This window comes from Sminthopsis crassicaudata, chromosome X (genome assembly GCF_048593235.1).
Source record: "Sminthopsis crassicaudata isolate SCR6 chromosome X, ASM4859323v1, whole genome shotgun sequence".
Taxonomy (NCBI): Eukaryota; Metazoa; Chordata; class Mammalia; order Dasyuromorphia; family Dasyuridae; genus Sminthopsis; species Sminthopsis crassicaudata.
The window spans coordinates 56,979,685-56,996,834 of NC_133623.1; the positions used below are offsets into that span (position 1 = coordinate 56,979,685).

At 42.1% G+C, this 17,150-nt stretch overlaps 1 protein-coding gene across 1 annotated transcript in view; it reads right to left on the reverse strand.

Annotated features, from left to right (window-relative positions):
* Positions 1 to 8,852: 8,852 nt before the first annotated feature.
* Positions 8,853 to 17,150, reverse strand: part of LOC141548482 (cation channel sperm-associated auxiliary subunit gamma-like) — a 29,281-nt gene continuing 20,983 nt past the window's right edge. Inside the window, exons 12-28 of the mRNA XM_074277413.1 lie at positions 17,037 to 17,148; positions 16,635 to 16,793; positions 16,429 to 16,547; positions 15,535 to 15,748; positions 15,365 to 15,427; positions 13,853 to 14,036; positions 13,593 to 13,711; positions 12,997 to 13,077; positions 12,701 to 12,757; positions 11,952 to 12,108; positions 11,767 to 11,830; positions 11,264 to 11,359; positions 10,640 to 10,726; positions 10,285 to 10,377; positions 10,064 to 10,163; positions 9,434 to 9,554; positions 8,853 to 9,221 (exon numbers count right to left, since the gene is read on the reverse strand). Of these exons, the coding sequence (XP_074133514.1) occupies positions 9,097 to 9,221; positions 9,434 to 9,554; positions 10,064 to 10,163; positions 10,285 to 10,377; positions 10,640 to 10,726; positions 11,264 to 11,359; positions 11,767 to 11,830; positions 11,952 to 12,108; positions 12,701 to 12,757; positions 12,997 to 13,077; positions 13,593 to 13,711; positions 13,853 to 14,036; positions 15,365 to 15,427; positions 15,535 to 15,748; positions 16,429 to 16,547; positions 16,635 to 16,793; positions 17,037 to 17,148 (1,951 nt within the window). The 3' untranslated portion in view covers positions 8,853 to 9,096. The remainder of the gene's footprint in view (positions 9,222 to 9,433; positions 9,555 to 10,063; positions 10,164 to 10,284; positions 10,378 to 10,639; positions 10,727 to 11,263; positions 11,360 to 11,766; positions 11,831 to 11,951; positions 12,109 to 12,700; positions 12,758 to 12,996; positions 13,078 to 13,592; positions 13,712 to 13,852; positions 14,037 to 15,364; positions 15,428 to 15,534; positions 15,749 to 16,428; positions 16,548 to 16,634; positions 16,794 to 17,036; positions 17,149 to 17,150) is intronic.

The window sequence follows — 17,150 nt, forward strand, 5'->3', positions numbered from 1 at the left end:
CCATGCCTGAGACCAATGCATACTTTTCCTTTGCAGCTTTGGATGTAGAACTTTGACTATATTGTCTTTCATCTTTTTTGCACCATAAATTTTGTTTATTATTTTCTTATTTTCCAGCCTATTTCTTGACTTTTAACTTTTTACTAAAGCGAAAATCTACTTCTAGTATGAAGGATATTCTTTCCCAAGCTTTAGGGTGTCTGGGTATCAAATATCACTGCAGATGATGATTGCAGACATGAAATAAAAAAAAATACTTTGAAGGAAAGCTGTGCCAAATCTGGACATAATACTAAATAGTTGAGTTCTCACTTTGATGACAAAGGCCCATATAGTCAAAACTATTTTTATGGTTTTTATGGACTGGAGAAGAATTTTGAGAGTCCTTTGGACAGCAGGAAGATCAAAATCAGTCAAAAATTAAATTCAGGCTATTCACTAAAAAATCAAATATTGAAGTTGAAGCTGAAATACTTTGGTCACATAATGAGAAGACAGAGCTCAATGGAAAAGACCCTGATGTTAGGAAAGGCTGAAGGCAAGAGGAAAAGGGGATGACAAAGAATGAGATGGATAGATGATATCATAGAAATAATAAGCATGAACTTGGACAGACGTTGAGATATACTGGAAGAGAGAAGGATCACATATGCGAAGATTTGTGGAGTCAAGAAAAGTAGTTATGACTTAATGACTAAACAACAAAAGGTTATTATGTCTGTCTCCTTATGTTTATTGTATATCTAATTTCTTCCAGTTCCTCAACTATGTTTAACAGGTACTAAGAAACCTGATTTACTGGGGACACCTACTCAAACTCTAATCAGCATTAATCAGACCATTAATATTTTATGGGGAGCAATGCTTGTTAGTAATTATTCATTTAGTAATACTTATCTACTCAATTATCCAATAGTAAATATAAGAATTAGTAATTCATAGTTTGTAAAAGAATATAGATTTTGGAATGATGAGGTGGAGTCAAGATGGTAGAGTGAAGCCAGGAAGCTACTTGAATTTTCCCAGTTTCCCTTGAAAACCACATAGAACCAAGCCTCTGAACAGAGTCTATAATGACAGAGATTACAAAGAGATAAAATAAAATCACTCTCCAGATCAAGATAGATTGGAAGGACTTCAAGAAAAGTCAGTCTTACTAAGGTGAAAGGGGTGCTAAGTCTAGCTCAGACTGCATAGGGGAATGCCAGTGAGAGGGTTTTAATCACAGTGGATCAACCAACTGAGACCTTCAGTCCTGGTTCAGTGGCAGAGCCAACCAGTTCCAACACAAAAAGCAAATCACCAGCTTGGGAAACCAGGCAATAATAGGTAGGAGTAGGCTGGGGTACCCCCTGCAGTGAGCAAGACACCAAACAAAGGGACCCCTGTGCTCAAAGCCAAGGCTAAGAGCTTCACAAGAAGCTTGAGACAGAGCCCCCTATACCCAGAAGCAGAGTCCAACCATAAAAGTCACAAACTCAGAAAAAAGAAGGAAAATGAGCAAAAAAATAAAAGAAACTTAATCATAAAAAGCTACTATAGTGACAGGAAAGAGCAAAAGACCAACTCCGAAGAGGACAAAATGCCCACATGAGAAACCTGGAATGATGATATGAATTGGTCTCAAGCCCAAAAAGTCTTCTTGGTAGCACACTTAAAAATCAAATAAGAGAGGTAAAAGAAAGTTTGGTAAAAGAAATGAGAAGTATGAGAGAATCAACAGCTTAGAAAAGGAAGGACAAAAATTGACTGAGGAAAATAATTCCTTAAAAAATACAATTGGCTAAATGAAAAAAAAAAAAACAAAAAAACAATTACTGAAGAAAACACCTTGAAAAGTATAATTAATCAAATGGAAAAGGAGATACAAAAGCTAACTGAAGAAAATCACACATTAAAAACTAGAACAAGACAAATAGAAGCTAATGATTCTAGGAGACATCAAGAATAAGTCAAGCAAGCTAAAAGGGATGAAAAAATGAAAAAAAAATATAAAATACTTCATTGGAAAAACAGCTGACTTGGATAATAAATCCAAAAAAGACAATTTAACAATTATTGATCTACCTAAAAACCACAGCCACAAAAAGAGTCTAGATAGCATTCTTCAAAATATCACCAAAGAAAACTAAGAATCAGCTAGTAAGATTGAGCATCATCTTTTGGGGTGGGGCAGGGATTTTCAATGAAGTACAAGACTTTCAATCATTTCTGCTAAAAAGACCAGCACTAAACAGAAAATTTGATGTACAAACACGGGACTCAAGAGAAGCATAGAAAGATAAACAGGAAAGAAAAAACCCAGCAGCATATTATTTAAAGGTTAAACTATTTACATCCCTGGATGGTAAAATGATACTTGTAACTTTTGAGAACTGTATCTTTTATTGAGACACTTAGGAGAGGTATACATAGAGGGTGTGGGTACAAACTGACTCTGATGAGATAATAGTAAAGAAAAAACATTAAGGGTTGGAAAAAGAATTGTATTGGGAGAAGAGGAAAGGAAAGGGGGAAAGGGATAAATTAAATCACATGAGGCACAAAAGACCTATTTCCATAGAAGGAAAGAATGGAAGGGGTGAGCATTAGCTGAAGCTTGTTCTAATTAGTTTTGGCTCAAAGGGGAAATATTCACTAAGTTAAGTACAGAAATCTGTCTTACCATATAGGGAAGTAGAAAGAAAAAGGGGAAATGAAAGAAAGGTGCGGGATAGAAGGGATTAAGAAGTAATACAAGGAAAAAAGGGTAAGAGAAGAGAAGAGGGGTGATGGAAGGGAGGGCAGGTTGAGGGAAAAGTTAGTCAGAAACAAAACACTACTAATGAGAGATAGGGTAAAAAGAGAGATTAAAAAGTATATAAAGGGGAGAAAATAAGATGGAAGGAAATGCACTGCTGGTGATCATGGCTATGAATGTGATGAATGGGATGAGATCTCCCATAAAATGGAAGGGGATAGCAGAATAGATTAAAAACCAGAGTCCTACAATGTGTTGTTTACAAGAAACACATTTGAAACAGATACATACAGAGTAAGGGGAAGGCTGGAACAGAATTTATTGTGTTTCAGCTGAAACAAAAAAGAAAAAAAAAAAAACCCCAAGAGTAGCAATCCTGATTTCAGACAAAGCAAAAACAAAAATCGATATAACTAAAAGAGATAAAAAAGGAAACTACATCTTGTTAAAGAATACCATAGACAATGAAGTGGTATTTCTACAAAACATATGTTCACCAAATGGTACAGCATCCAAATTCTTAGAAAAGTTCCATTTACAGGAAGAAATGGACAGCAAACCATAACTAAGTGGGGGAATCTCAACCTCTCCCTCTCAGAATTAGTAAATCTAAGCACAAAATAAACAAGAAAGGATTTAGGAATGTTAATAGAAGAATAGAAAACTTAGATATGATGGGCTGAAGAAAATTGAGTAGAAATAGAAAAGAATATACCTTTTCCTCAATGGTACATGGCAACTGCACAAAAATTGGATAGTGTATTAGGCATAAAAACCTCATAGCCAAATGTAGAAAGGCAGAAATAATAAATGCATTTTCAGATCATGACACAGGAAAAAATACATTTAATAAAGAGCCAGGGGAAGAAAGACCCAAAACCAATTGAAAATTAGATAATCTAATACTAAACAATGAAGGAATCAAACAACAAACTGTAGAAACAATCAATGATTTCATCCAAAAGAACAACAATATAGGAAGGAACAACATACCAACATATGGAATGCAGCCAAAATAGTTTTTAGGAGAAATTTCATGTCTTTAAATAGAATAAAATAAAATAGATTGACATGCAACTAAAAAAAGAACAAATTTTAAAGTCCCAATTAAACAACAGATTAGAAATTCTGAAAATCAAAGTAGAGATTAATAAAATTGAAAGAAAACTATTGAACTATTGATAAAACTAAGAGTTGCTTTTATGGGGAAACCCCCCCCAAAAAATAACCTTTTGATTAGAAAAAGGAAAGAAAAAAAAATTATAGCATCAGAAATGAAAAGAGTGAATTTGCCATTAATGAAGAAGAAATTAAAATAATAGATACTATTTTACCCAACTGTATACCAACCAATCTGATAATCTAACAGAAATCCAAAGAGAGAACTGTGGAGACTGAATGTAAATCAATACATGCTATGTTCACTTTTTTCTTTTTTTTTTTTTCTCATGGTTTTTCCCTTCCATTTTGTTTTTTCCTCCCAGTATTAGTCACTTGGAAATATATAAAAATGAACGTATATTACCCCCAAAAATGTTGTTTTACATATGACTGGGGATAATAAAAATGTAAAAAATAATAATTCTTATAGGTAAAGGCAAAAAAATTAAGGATTCCATTAGAAGTTTTTTGTAGACTTCATGCTTATATAATAGAAATTATTTGTGTATCAGATATGAGGCCTATTTGTATAACTATATCACCACAAAAATGCTGGCACAAAATATCTTTATCCTGTTTCATCCACATTCTCACATTTCCATTATGGAAAGCCTTTAAGTTCCCCACCACCACCAAAAAAAATGTTACTGGGATGTGCTTTCTCCACTTGCCCAATTTAAGGGATGGTTCATCTATCTCATTATCAGTGGAATGTGCCATCTCCCCATGCCCAGCACAAGGATAGATCTTCCATCTTATGACCACCTAGTCAGTGGAAATATATCTTGCACCTGTGACCCTATGTCTATGCATTATATGGTAACCAATGAAATATTTTATTTTTATTGTATTTGTAATTCTATATAAATAGAGCCCTGAAAGGTGGTTATACCTCAGATGAAGAGCAAGGTCTGAGGTCTGCTTGAGTGGAGGGTAATTTGGGGCTCAAAGTTTTTCCTTTTGGTCATCCAGTGTGATTCCCCCCCCCCATAGTGTCAAGTGATTTTGATAACTTTGTACTATTAAGATCTGGTATTCCTAACTTCCCTTTCTTTCAATTTTTTCCATTATTAACCTTGAGGTCCTGGACCTTTCCCCTCTTCAGATGAATGATATTATTCCACTTCCATAAAGTAACCTTTAATGCAGTTTGGTTGGCATGACCCTGAATAAGTAAATTACTTAGGTGATAAAGCTATTTTTCCACTATATTGGTTCAACATATCCAGGAGAAATGAATATTGCTCCAATTATTTAGTCCTATTGACATTATTTTTGCAAAACTATCGAACACTTACATTCATCTTTGCTACCTACCATTGCTTCCATCTTTAGAATTCTTAATTTTTCTTTTCCAATTTTAAACAGACATAAAGACAAAAATTTCCACATTCATAGCACAACACACACAAAAAAGGATTCAATAAGAAACCATGAAACTCCTTTTCACCCTGATTTAAATTTTCTGGAAAACTATATAATAAATATCATACATCATTTTCAAAGTTAGCATGTTTTTTTCCTGTGCTTCTGAATTTTTTGTTTTGTGACAGGCACCTTTTTTTTCTCCTTCTCTCCCCATCCCTCACTTAAAAAGGCTACCATTAGACAAAAAAATTATGTTGTGTATTTGTACATATATATATACACAAAAGTATCCGTGTGTGCATGTGTGTGTAAAACTATACTATACATCCTTCCATTTATTATTTCTTTCTTTATAGATGGGTAGAGTCTTCTTTTAGCACTCTTTTGTAGTTGATTAGAGTATTTATAATACTCAAAAAATAATTTAGTCATTCATAATTATATTTAAGACAATATTCCTATTACTGTATCTAATGTTCTCAATTCTGCTCATTTTTTCTCCATTATTCATGCAAGTCTTTCCATGTTTTTCTAAAATCAATGTCATCATTTCTTATAAGTGTTCCATCACAATTATATACCACAACTCATTCAGCTCTTCCCCAATTGTTAGGCATTCCCTCAATCCCTAGTTCTTTGCAACCATAATCAGAAATGCTACAAATATTTCAGAACATATAAGTTCTTTTCCTTTTCCCCTGATCACCTTGGAAAACAGATTTAATAGTGATATTACTGGGTCAGAGGGTATAGACAAATTTATGTCTTTAGACATTCCAAAATGGTTGGATCAGTTCAGAGTTCCATCATCAGTATATTAGTGTCCCAATTTTTCCACATCACCTCCAATCTTTGTCATTTTCCCCTTTTTATTTTAGCCAATCTAAGTCTGAAAAGACATTTGAAGCTTGTTTTAATTCGCATTTCTCTGAAGCATTATTTCAATTATTTTGCATGACATATTTGGAACCCCCTTCACTAATCTGCTTAGCTGAAATGTGTAATGAATCTCTGTCTGTCTGTCTCTCATTTCTTTTTTTTTTTTATTTTATTTTTATTTTATTTTATAATTATAACTTTTTTTTGACAGTACATATGCATGGGTAATTTTTTACAACATTATCCCTTGTACTTACTTCTGTTCAGATTTTTTCCCTTCCTCCCCCAACCCCCTCCCCCAGATGGCAGGCAGTCTTATACATGTTAAATATATTACAGTATATTCTAGATACAATATATGTGTGTAGAACCGAATTTCTTGTTGCACAGGAAGAATTGGATTCAGAAGGTAAAAATAACAGTTTACACTCATTTCCCAGTGTTCCTTTTCTGGATGCAGCTGATTCTGTCCATCATAAATCAATTGGAATTGGATTAGCTCTTTATGTTGAAGAAATCCACTTCCATCAGCATACATCCTCGTACAGTATCATTGTTGAAATGTATAATGATCTTCTGGTTCTGCTCGTTTCACTTAGCATCAGTTGATGTAAGTCTCTCCAAGCCTCTCTGTATTTCTCCTGTTGGTCATTTCTTACAGAACAATAATATTCCATAACATTCATATACCATGTCTCTCATTTCTAAAGTAAAATAGGGAGTTTGCTAAGTAAGGAAGTGATGTGGTCAGATCATGGAAAAATCACTTTGTAACTGTATGGACTAGATTAAAGAGTCCAAGTAAAAAGCTATTGCAATAGTCCAGATAAGAGCCTGATCTAAGCTTGTGGCTAGATGAGTAGAGAGCAGAGGACATATTGGTGAGAAGGTAGAAGAAAGATTGAGACAAATTTGATGTGGAGTGAGATAAGAGATGTCAAAGATGCAGAGAAGGTGAATTTAGATGACTAGATATGTAGTGATGCTTTCTACCATCAATAGGTAAATTTGGAAGAAGGGGGGAGGGGAGGAGATCAATTCTGTATTGGACAGGTGAAGTTTGAGATTCCTGTGGGACACATAAAAATATCCAAAAGCAATTAATGTGGGATCGGAGCTCATGAGATTAGGAGCATAGGAAGAATATATCTCAGCCTTCCTAGGTAGACACAATTCGAAAACTGCCAAGCATCCCCCAAACTCCTCCTAGCTAATGAAATCACAGCATGACACAGCACAAAAGAGCCTTACTCTGGGATCAGCCATGCTCATGACAGACTCTGACTGGGGAGACAAGTCCTCTCCCTTCTGTTTTCCCGGTTTGGACATTCACATTTCTAAAGCCCAGTAAGATTTACCAAGTATTTTTCCTTTGAGATTGGTGAGGTAGATCCTGAATATCATCGTCCCCACTTAACAGTTAAACTTGGGGTCTAGAGAAGGGAAGAGAAGCAGAGTTGGCTCTGAAATCCAGGTATTTTATCTCCCAGCTGTCCCTGTACATCATGCTCCCATCCCTCCTCAGCTAGACTCTCTCCAGATTGTAATGGTTCATTCTCTTAAGCTGTCACCATGTACAGTTCCTCATCCCCCCCACCAGGATCACTGAGCTAGGATCACTTTATCTTATCCCCCTCCATCATTCCCCTCCATCCTTCTGGGTCCCTTTCCTATTTCCTGGAGACATCTTCTGGCTCCTGTCCCCTAGCTCCATCATTGATCAGTGTGGCAGACATGCAGAGGGGAAGGAGGAGAGTGGAGAAGTGCCTGTCCCCCACAACTGCATGCCATGTGCTTTCCAGGCTCTTTTAGAATATACCGAGCATGTGCCAAAATGTTTGTGGCAGCCCTTTTCATAGTGGCTAGAAGCTGGAAGATGAATGGATGTCCATCCATTGGAGAATGGTTGGGTAAATTATGGTATATGAATGTTATGGAATATTATTGTTCTGTAAGAAATGACCAGCAGGAGGAATACAGAGAGGCTTGGAGAGACTTACATCAACTGATGCTGAGTGAAACGAGCAGAACTAGATCATTATACACTTCAACAATGATACTGTATGAGGATGTATGCTGATGGAAGTGGATATCTTCAACATAGAGAAGAGCTAATCCAATTCCAATTGATTAATGATGGACAGAATCAGCTACATCCAGAAAAGGAACACTGGGAAATGAGTGTAAACTGTTATTTTTACCTTCTGAATCCAATTCTTCCTGTGCAACAAAAAATTCGGTTCTACACACATATATTGTATCTAGAATATACTGTAATATATTTAATATGTATAAGACTGCCTGCCATCTGGGGGAGGGGGTTGGGGGAGGAAGGGAAAAAATCTGAACAGAAGTAAGTGCAAGGGATAATGTTGTAAAAAATTACCCATGCATATATAATGTCAAAAAAAAGTTATAATTATAAAATAAAATAAAAATTAAATTATAAAAAAAAAAAAAAAAAAGAATATACCGAGCAGAAGTTTAGCTGGCCATTATTTGGCCATTTCCCAAGCTTAGACTAGCACTCAAGGAGGTTCTCCTCTCTTTTTTCTCAGGTCCTTGTGCTCTAGTCTTCCTCTTTCCACCTTCCCTTCCCCACCTTCAACCCAGTGTGTGCTAGTTCTGGAAAGAGACACCCTCCTCTGATACTCTAGGCCCAGACACTGCAGGAACTACACCCGCTCCTTAGAAGTAAGTGGCTTTTTATTGATTGATTCAGAGGATGAGGGAGGCTGGTAGGATAGGAGGAAGCCAGAAGGAATGGAAGATGGCAGGGGACTAGGGAGGAAAAAGGAGGGGCTGGAAAGTCTCAGGAAATGTTGGGGTAGAAAGGAAAGGGTATCCTGGGAGGAAGATAGGCCAGAAGGGATGGAGAGGGGAAGAAGGCTGGGGTGAAAGAGAAGAGACCAAGGATAACCAAGAGGTTTGTGGAGGCTATCAAAGCTTCAATATTTTTTCTTGAATCTTGTCTTTCGGGAAGATCTTGTTTCTATTTCGGGGCTCTGTAATTCACTGACCCTTGCACTGGAAGGGACAGAACCACTGGATGACGAGTATGTTGAAAAAGACTCTGTATGGAGAAGAACCAGACTTAATGAATTAGCCTCCCAGTACAGCTCAGAGAGTCCAGCCCCTTCCTTGTCCCTAGCCTAATTCCATGCCCCAAGCCTAATTAGCCCCTGCTCCTTAGCCCAGCTCTCCCTGAGACCCTGTCCAGACTTCTACTTAGACCCTGGCTCTCTGCCCTGACATCCCTCTAGTTTACTCCGTTCAGCATGTCACCTGACATGATGACATCGTTGACTTTCCTCCTGAAGACGGACCACCAACGCTGGAAGTGTGGCCAGGAGAAGCACCAAGAGATATAAAGAAAAAGAATGGCCAAATACACACACAAGGATATCTGGGGAGGGTAAGAGGTTAGAAGAAGAGGCTTGAGGACCATGGGGCAGAGCAGGAATGAAGGAAAGCATCCCCAAGAACTCCAAGGATGGCATGAACGTATGGGCATAAGGCAGGAGACCTAAAGGCTTTAGGGAACAGGTGGTGATGATGGAAAGGGAGGCAAAGGGGAGAAGCTGCAGATAGGGAGGCAGTGAAACAATCAGTCATTTAGGGCTGGGTGGGGAGGAATAGTTACTGTAACCCCTGTCCACAGAAGCAGAGATTTAGAGCTGAAAGGGGCCTTCTAAGGATCCAATCCAATCACCTCATTTTACAGATGAGGGGCCTGAGGCCAGGAGAGGTCAAATCCCTTGGCCAACGTCATTCAAGAACTGGCAGGGCCAAGATACAAATTCAGGCCCTCTGACGCTTAGGTTCAGAGCTGTTCCCACCATGCCAGACTGGGGAAGACTGGGAAAGGAGTGATGGGGGAAGGGCAGGGGAAGGGCAGGAAGAAGAGAGACTCACCCACAAAAAGAAGAGGGCCCTGCTATTGCTGAGTGGGAGGCCATGGATGTGGAGGATGAAGATGAGCTGATAATCACAGTAGGTACTTGTGTCTACACCCCTGGCCAGGACAGAAGGGCAATGGGGTTTGTTCTTGGATGGCTTTGGGCCCAAGGGGAAAGTTAGGGGCTCTCCCATATGCCTCCACACCACCTTCCCTTCCCTTTCCCAGAAGATCTTACCTGTTGCTCACCATGATTTTGAAAAAAAATTCAGGAGAATAGATAGACTTGGGGACGATATCATAACAAGGAGAATTCGGCAGACATAGCCACCTAGGGAAATTGTGCAGCTATGGGGCACTGAGGAGACCCAAGGCAACCTCCATTTCCACCCCCAACCCTCCATCTTGAAAGTGGCCAGCAGCAGCCTGCAGATACTGAGGAAGCAGGGAACTCTTTCCCTTCCTCAAGGGCTGGGAGCACCCTGAAGATACCAGGGAAGTAAGAAGCTCTTTCCCTGTCCCCAGGAGCTGGGAGCCACCTGCAGATACTGGGCAGGCAGAGAGAAGGGCTCTGGGACTGGGGCCTTGCTTACTCAATGCCAGAGCTGTTATAACTCAGGATGCTAAAGGAATGGCTATCTGTCCAGTTGTCCCTGACAATCCAGATGAGGCTCTCAGAGCTAGAGAGAGGAAAGGCTATGTTCTGCTTCTGGCTGGGGCCTCCTAGGCCAGCCATCTGGTGAACTTAGATCCTCCAAGGGATACTTGTGAGTGCGTGCACGCTGTTTGCACACAGGTTTGCCTGAGGCCATGTCTCAGCTCCTGGTAGGCATTTTGCTATTAACAAATATTGACAGAGCCCAGCACATGTGGCCTCTGACCTTTAACTCTAAATCTATGATTTTATGCATGCTTAACCTGCAGAAGGCAAGAGGCCATGAGGGCTATCTTCAAGTAATTGTAAGACTGTAAAGAGAAAGGTTTAGTTGGATTTGGTTTGGCCCTCATGGGCAAGAATGGAGCCATGGGACAGGAGCTGGCTTTAGATAGCCAAAGGATGTGAGTCTGAATCTCAGCTGCAACACATATTACAGATATCAGCTTAGAGAATTAGCCCACCTTTCTAGACTTCAGAAAATCTTGGGGAAAAGTGGCAGGGGAAGGTTGATATGGGGGAGAGACTCCAGGAACCCTATGGGCTTGGAGTCAGTAGTTACGTGTCATTAGGACTGTTGTAGCGGAAGATGTCATCTTCTGAGTAATCCACAATTTCTTTCAGGGAAGTTCCTCCACCAATCACCTTTAGGACATAGCTGCACCAGAGACACAGGGACTTGGGCAACAAGGACCCAGCCAGATAGGCAGCTCCCTGTCCCCTTCCACCTGTCTCCCAAATTTTTCTCCACCCAGACAAAGGGAGGCTCACTGTTGGCTTTATCCCACCCTACAAAACACAGACACAGACACAGACACAGACACAGACACAGACACAGACAGACACATCCACACAGAGTGAGGCAAGAGGCAGGGGCCCGAGAGGGGAGGTCCAGAGGAAAGAAAGTGGTCTCAGGGGGTTTAAGGAAAGGCTCAGCTTGGCAGCACTTCCTCAGGCAGGATTTGTACCTCACTATGGCATGTAACAATACTACTGAAGTCCCCGGATTGGTTTTTCCCAAGGCTTTCCCAAAAGCAGCCACAACAAGGAAGGCATGGGGCTTACCTGCCATTGAAACTTCCTGACTCACCAGTCACCATGTCTTGGATCAGGAAGAAAGGGTAGAAAGCTGTGGAAGGAGGAAACAAGGCTGAACTGGGAAAAGGGTGGATCTGTGTTAGGGCAGAGGGCTGGTACTGGGCTGGGGGAAGGTCATGTGCTGGGTGGCTGGGCAGGGGCCCCTCTCTCACGATCACTGAATAAGAAGCAAGGCATTTCAGGGTCTGGGTGCACGCAGTCAAAGTATCGTTTATTGGTCTCCCTGTTCTGTTGAACAGTCAAGGTGATGTCAAAGGCCAACCGCTTGCCCGGGGGGCAGCCGATGAAGGTGGGGATCAGGTGACTGCCCTGTCAAAGGAAGTGGAGAAGGAAGACAGAGAGCAAGAGGGAAGAGTTGGGGAGAGAAGAGAGAAGCATCAAATTCATCCATTGCTCCCAATTCCCACTATCCTTTCTGGCCAAGCCACGAGGAAGCAGGAACATGTCATGTCCTTTCTCCTGGCCAAGCCACGAGGAAGCAGGAACATATCATGTCCTTTCTCCCAGGGAATCCCCCAGAGCACCCCCTTCACTGGGAGCAAACCTTCCTGGTTGGAGCTGATTCTAGTTGGCCTCTACCCACTAAAATGTAGAGCTGAAGGAGAAAGGGGAATGGCCCTGTGCCAGGACTTCTAAGATCCTTCCTCCTCATTCTCTAAGCTGAAGAATAGAGAGAACATTTTATCCACTTGAGACCCCCCCAAAGGGCAAGAACTACTGCATGCTTTTTTGCCATTCCCACATTGGGGGTTGGGTGGGAAAAGGTGGAAGGAGTCAGTTTTGAGTGAGCAGGAGAATTAACTTTTCACCCTCCCCATCCTTGGGAAGACCAGAACCCAGACTGTAGAGTGTCTCCCCTCCCTAAGAGTCTGACAGACCCCCATGATTTGTCCTTTGTTACCTGCATCTGATGTCCATATTGGGTTCTACGGAAGCACTTCCCAGCTGAGTCAACTAGCTGTACAAAGGATTACTACTCAGTGCTGGCAGCCAGCTACTCCCAACCCTTTTACTGTAATCCACTTTCTGCTTCTCCTATTAGCAATCAGGGGTAGAGAGCAGGAAAGCAAGCTGACTCCCAGCCTAGGCCCAAGGACTTCTGTCAACTACTGCCTCCAATTTGCCAACCCTATCATTTGTGAGCTACCTTCCCAACCAAAGAGGCGACCTTCTCCTCCATCCCTCCCTGTGTCTTACCTTGATCAGTGTGGCTGTTTTCATCAAGTTGTGTCCACTGATACTTTGATTGAAGCATTTACGTTTGTCCTTGATAACCACCTAGTCAGGTTGAAGGGAAGATGCTAAGGTTCTGGAGAACTCCTCCCTATCTCCCCCTCAGTCCTCTCCAGGAGAGTTGAGGGGAGGACAGGGTTGACCCTGTCCTGAGGCCATAAGGCCCATCCTAGCTAGATTACTAGTTACTAGTTACTCAGTTACAATCAGTCTATGTGATTCTGTGGCTGTTTGTCTTGTGCACCTATCCTGTATAAAATGTCCTCGAGGGAAGAAAGACAAATGCGTTGTTGAGGGACGGTATCCCGGGTCTAGTACAGTGCCTGTTTTGTAGAGGACACCTGATAAATCCTTCTGGTGTGCAGTGGGGCCTTGAGGCACGCTACTGGCTAAAGAGCCTTGAGGCTTAGAACTGAGACTGTAACCTCATAGTCACTTCATCTGGTACCTAAGATGTTAATTCCTTCTTGCCCAAGAATCCAGGTAAATTGAACTGTAGCTAGAATACATTCACGTAGGAATACACATGTACGTTTGTTCACATGGTCTGCTCCTCTTACCTGAAAGAGGATGGCATTTCGATTAATCAAAGGCTGCACTTTCACTCTCGCTGCCACACACTGAGGGTGGGCCAGTATCACAGCCAGACGCAAATGCTTGTGTCCAAACAGGATGCTGTCTGCAGGAAGGGAGGAAGGAGACAAAGGTGGGCCAGCAGCTCAGAGTTTCTCCTCCCAACTCCCTGACTGGCTGCTCCATCATCTTTCCCCCAACCTTATTCCATTCCACCAGCCCTTGGGGTCCACATAGATCCACCCACTTTTCCAGGAAGTTTTGGGAGTGACCACATAAATGGAGAAGCTGTAGTTGTTTCCCTTGTCCAGGTAGATGTATTCAGGCAGCTGACTCTCAGCCTTCAATTTATACAGCTTTCCATAGCCATCCATGTCAATATGTACCCCATATATAGTCTGAAAGTTACTGGCTCTGTAGAAATAGAAAGCCTGCCAAGACCAGGGAGGGATCATCAGGCTTTGGGCACCTCCTGAAAATCCCAGCAGTCCCCATAGTGCCAAGGATCCCAGAAAGAAATGGAAAGGAAGTCATAGACTCAAAGAGGAATCCTCTTCCAGGGTACCTCCTTCTCTACACTGCCCCACCCCAACCCCATGCAGCTTTGCTCAGCTCTTCTCCTGGAAAGCCCTAATTGGTAGAGAATTTTCCCTAAATCTGCCTCTCTTCATCTTCCCTATCTCTCTTCCCTTTTCCTCCAGACTATTCCCAGTTTTGCTCTCAGGGGTGAAGCAAAGTAAGTTAAATCCCTCTTTCACACAGCAACGCTCTCAACAAAATCTCAACATGATATCCAGTCACTCAGGCTCCATCTAAACCTTCTCTTGTCCAGACTGAGCATGGCCAGTTCCGTCTACAGATTCTCCCACAGCATGACCTCCAGTGCCCTCATCATCCTTCATGCCCTCCCCTAGACTATTAGCTTGCCAGTGGCCTTAAGGAAAAGGAGCAGCCAGATCAAACACAGCTTCCCAGGTGTAATGGGACTGAAGCAGAGTACAAGTGCACCACCTGTCACCTCCTTGCTTCTCTCTTACTGGAGGAAAGATGGCATTGACATTCTGGGCTGGTACATCAGAAGGTGGAGATGTGTTGGGCTAGCAATCCACTAAGACCCCAACACCTTTTTTTCCTCCAGGGTGTTGCCAAACCATCCCCAGCCTGTGCTTTGGACACTGACTTTTTGAAGCCAAGTGTTAAGACTGTACATCCTATCAGACTCATCCCTGTGCTCTTTTGCCCCAGATCTGTTTCATTCTAAACTTTCTCATCCTCTGTATAAGCTCTCTCTCCTTTCTGTCCCTTTCAGATTTAATGAGCATAGTATGCCTTGATCCAAATATTAACTAGCACTGAGCCAAGCCCATATCCTTGAGGCACTCCCCTAAGGACTCCTGATCCCACCCCAGCCTCAAACCATTAAGGACTTTGCTTTTGAGATCTTGCCATCCAATGAGTTAGTACTCCCTCTTGGCTATGGTATCCCCTGTCCCAGGTTCCAAAGCCCCAGGGCCCGTGGCACGCTGGTAGATGGTTTAACAATTAGATCTCCAGCTGTAGTATTTGGTTTTTTCCAAAGCATAATGCTCACCCTGAAAATCTAGCAACCAGCTCTCCTTCAGTACACTGCTGAGGAACCTCTGGCCCAGTCCCACAATTCCTGCTTATAAATTCCCCCAGCTTCCCTTCCATGCCCTGCAGCAGAATGCAGAAGGAGGAGGAAAAAAGGAGCCTGGAGGATTACCCCCTGCCCTTTTACCTTATGTTGCTTCTTATCCTTCCACCAGCGCCAGGTGGGGTCATGGACAGGATCAGCATAGGGCTAGAAAGGCAACCAAAAATGTTCTGGCAAGTGCTGGAAGGAAACCCCTTGAGTTTTCCAACTGCTTTCCAGCTACTTTGGACCTCCCCTCCTTCACCCAAGCATACCTTGTTATACTTGGCGTGCAGCCAGAGCAGGTGGTAGACAAGGCCCTGGTAGATGGCCAGGGAGACTTTGCTGTGGAAGCCAGAATCGGAGCTTATGAAGGGTGGCTTTGCACGATAGCGCTCCAGCCGTGTGTATCTTTGTGGGTTGGGCAGATCTTTTATCTGCATCAGCTCAAAAGGGCAGGGATTAATAAAGGAGAGGGTCCCTACAAGCCTAGGAAGGGCAAGGAGGGAAAGAGATTGGAGAGGAACCATGTCCCATTCTGAACAAGGCAACCCCCCAGATCTTTTCATTCACATGTCATTTATCATCCATCCATCTAAATGTTCATCCATTTATCTACACATTCTATCCATAAATCTCTGTATTAATCAGCTTTCCATTGACTTAATTATATATTTCCCTTTCTGTCCATTTATCCATCCATCTATACACATATCAACCCCCCAACCACTGGTTCAGTTATATATCCATTCATGCATTCATTCATCCATCTCTCCATCCATCTATTCATCCATCCATCCATCTACTAGTCCTATTTATTTATTCAGCAAATACTCAGTAAAATGACAATGGTGATAGTCTTAATATTCCCAAAGAGCTTATAGCATAAGAACAAGGGAGATGGAATGTCAAGTGAAAAAATAACTATGAAATCAGATAGTGAAGTCATTGTGAAAGGCCTATGCAAAGCATGAGAAGAAATGGGGAAGAGAAGCATTACTGTTACCTAGTGGAGTCACAGAAGCATTTATGGAGATGTCATCTCAGCTAGACATTCAATGGCTTCTGCATGGGAGGGATTCTCAGAGACCTGACAACCTCTCCTTTTCTCACCTCCACCCCAACTACTCTGTCATTCCCAGTGGGCAGTTGGATTCAGGTTTACTCACGGGCTAATATGAGCCTCAAAGGTGGTCAGACCAAGCAGTTGATACACCAAGATTTGGTCCACTGGCAGCTGCCTTTTCAGCAGCTTGCCTTCCCCTTTTTTGTTAATCAGGTAGACTAACTGTGGGGGGAAAAGTTTTTAAAGGGAGTGAGGGTGGGTTATTTCAACCCTCTGTGGATAGATTCCTTCCTTGGTGGCCAAGCTCACCTGGTGTACCCCCATACTATCATAGAAGATGCTGACTGAGGTCTCATTGGCTGCGTACAGGCTTGAGCCCTTCATCTGGGAAAGGTTGAAAACAACTTGCCAGCCATCTGATGGGTACAGACGATGTACCTTGAAGCTGCCTTCAACAATGAACCAGATCTGGGGGGCCGAGACCCCAGGAAAGACAAGGAGAGAGAAAGTGAAATAGGGCAGGAATTTGAAGGCCCCAGCCAGATCCTTTGGGGGGCTAGGGAGGAGGGTGCCCAGGATGAGGGGAGTAGGAGCATTGAAGCCCATTTAAGGGATGGGGATCCTCCTGGGAGGAGCAGGGTGTTTAGGAGGGGGCAGAGAGTAGGGAGGCAGAAATTATGGGAATGGTCGGGCCAACCTTCTGTTCCCCACCTCCTCGTTCTCAGTGACGCACACCACTTGGCCTTTGTAGGAGCTGGTCATGTACTTTACTGAGGACTCCTTGGGAAATGTAGACATGTAAATGTAATTCCTCTTGTCATAGCT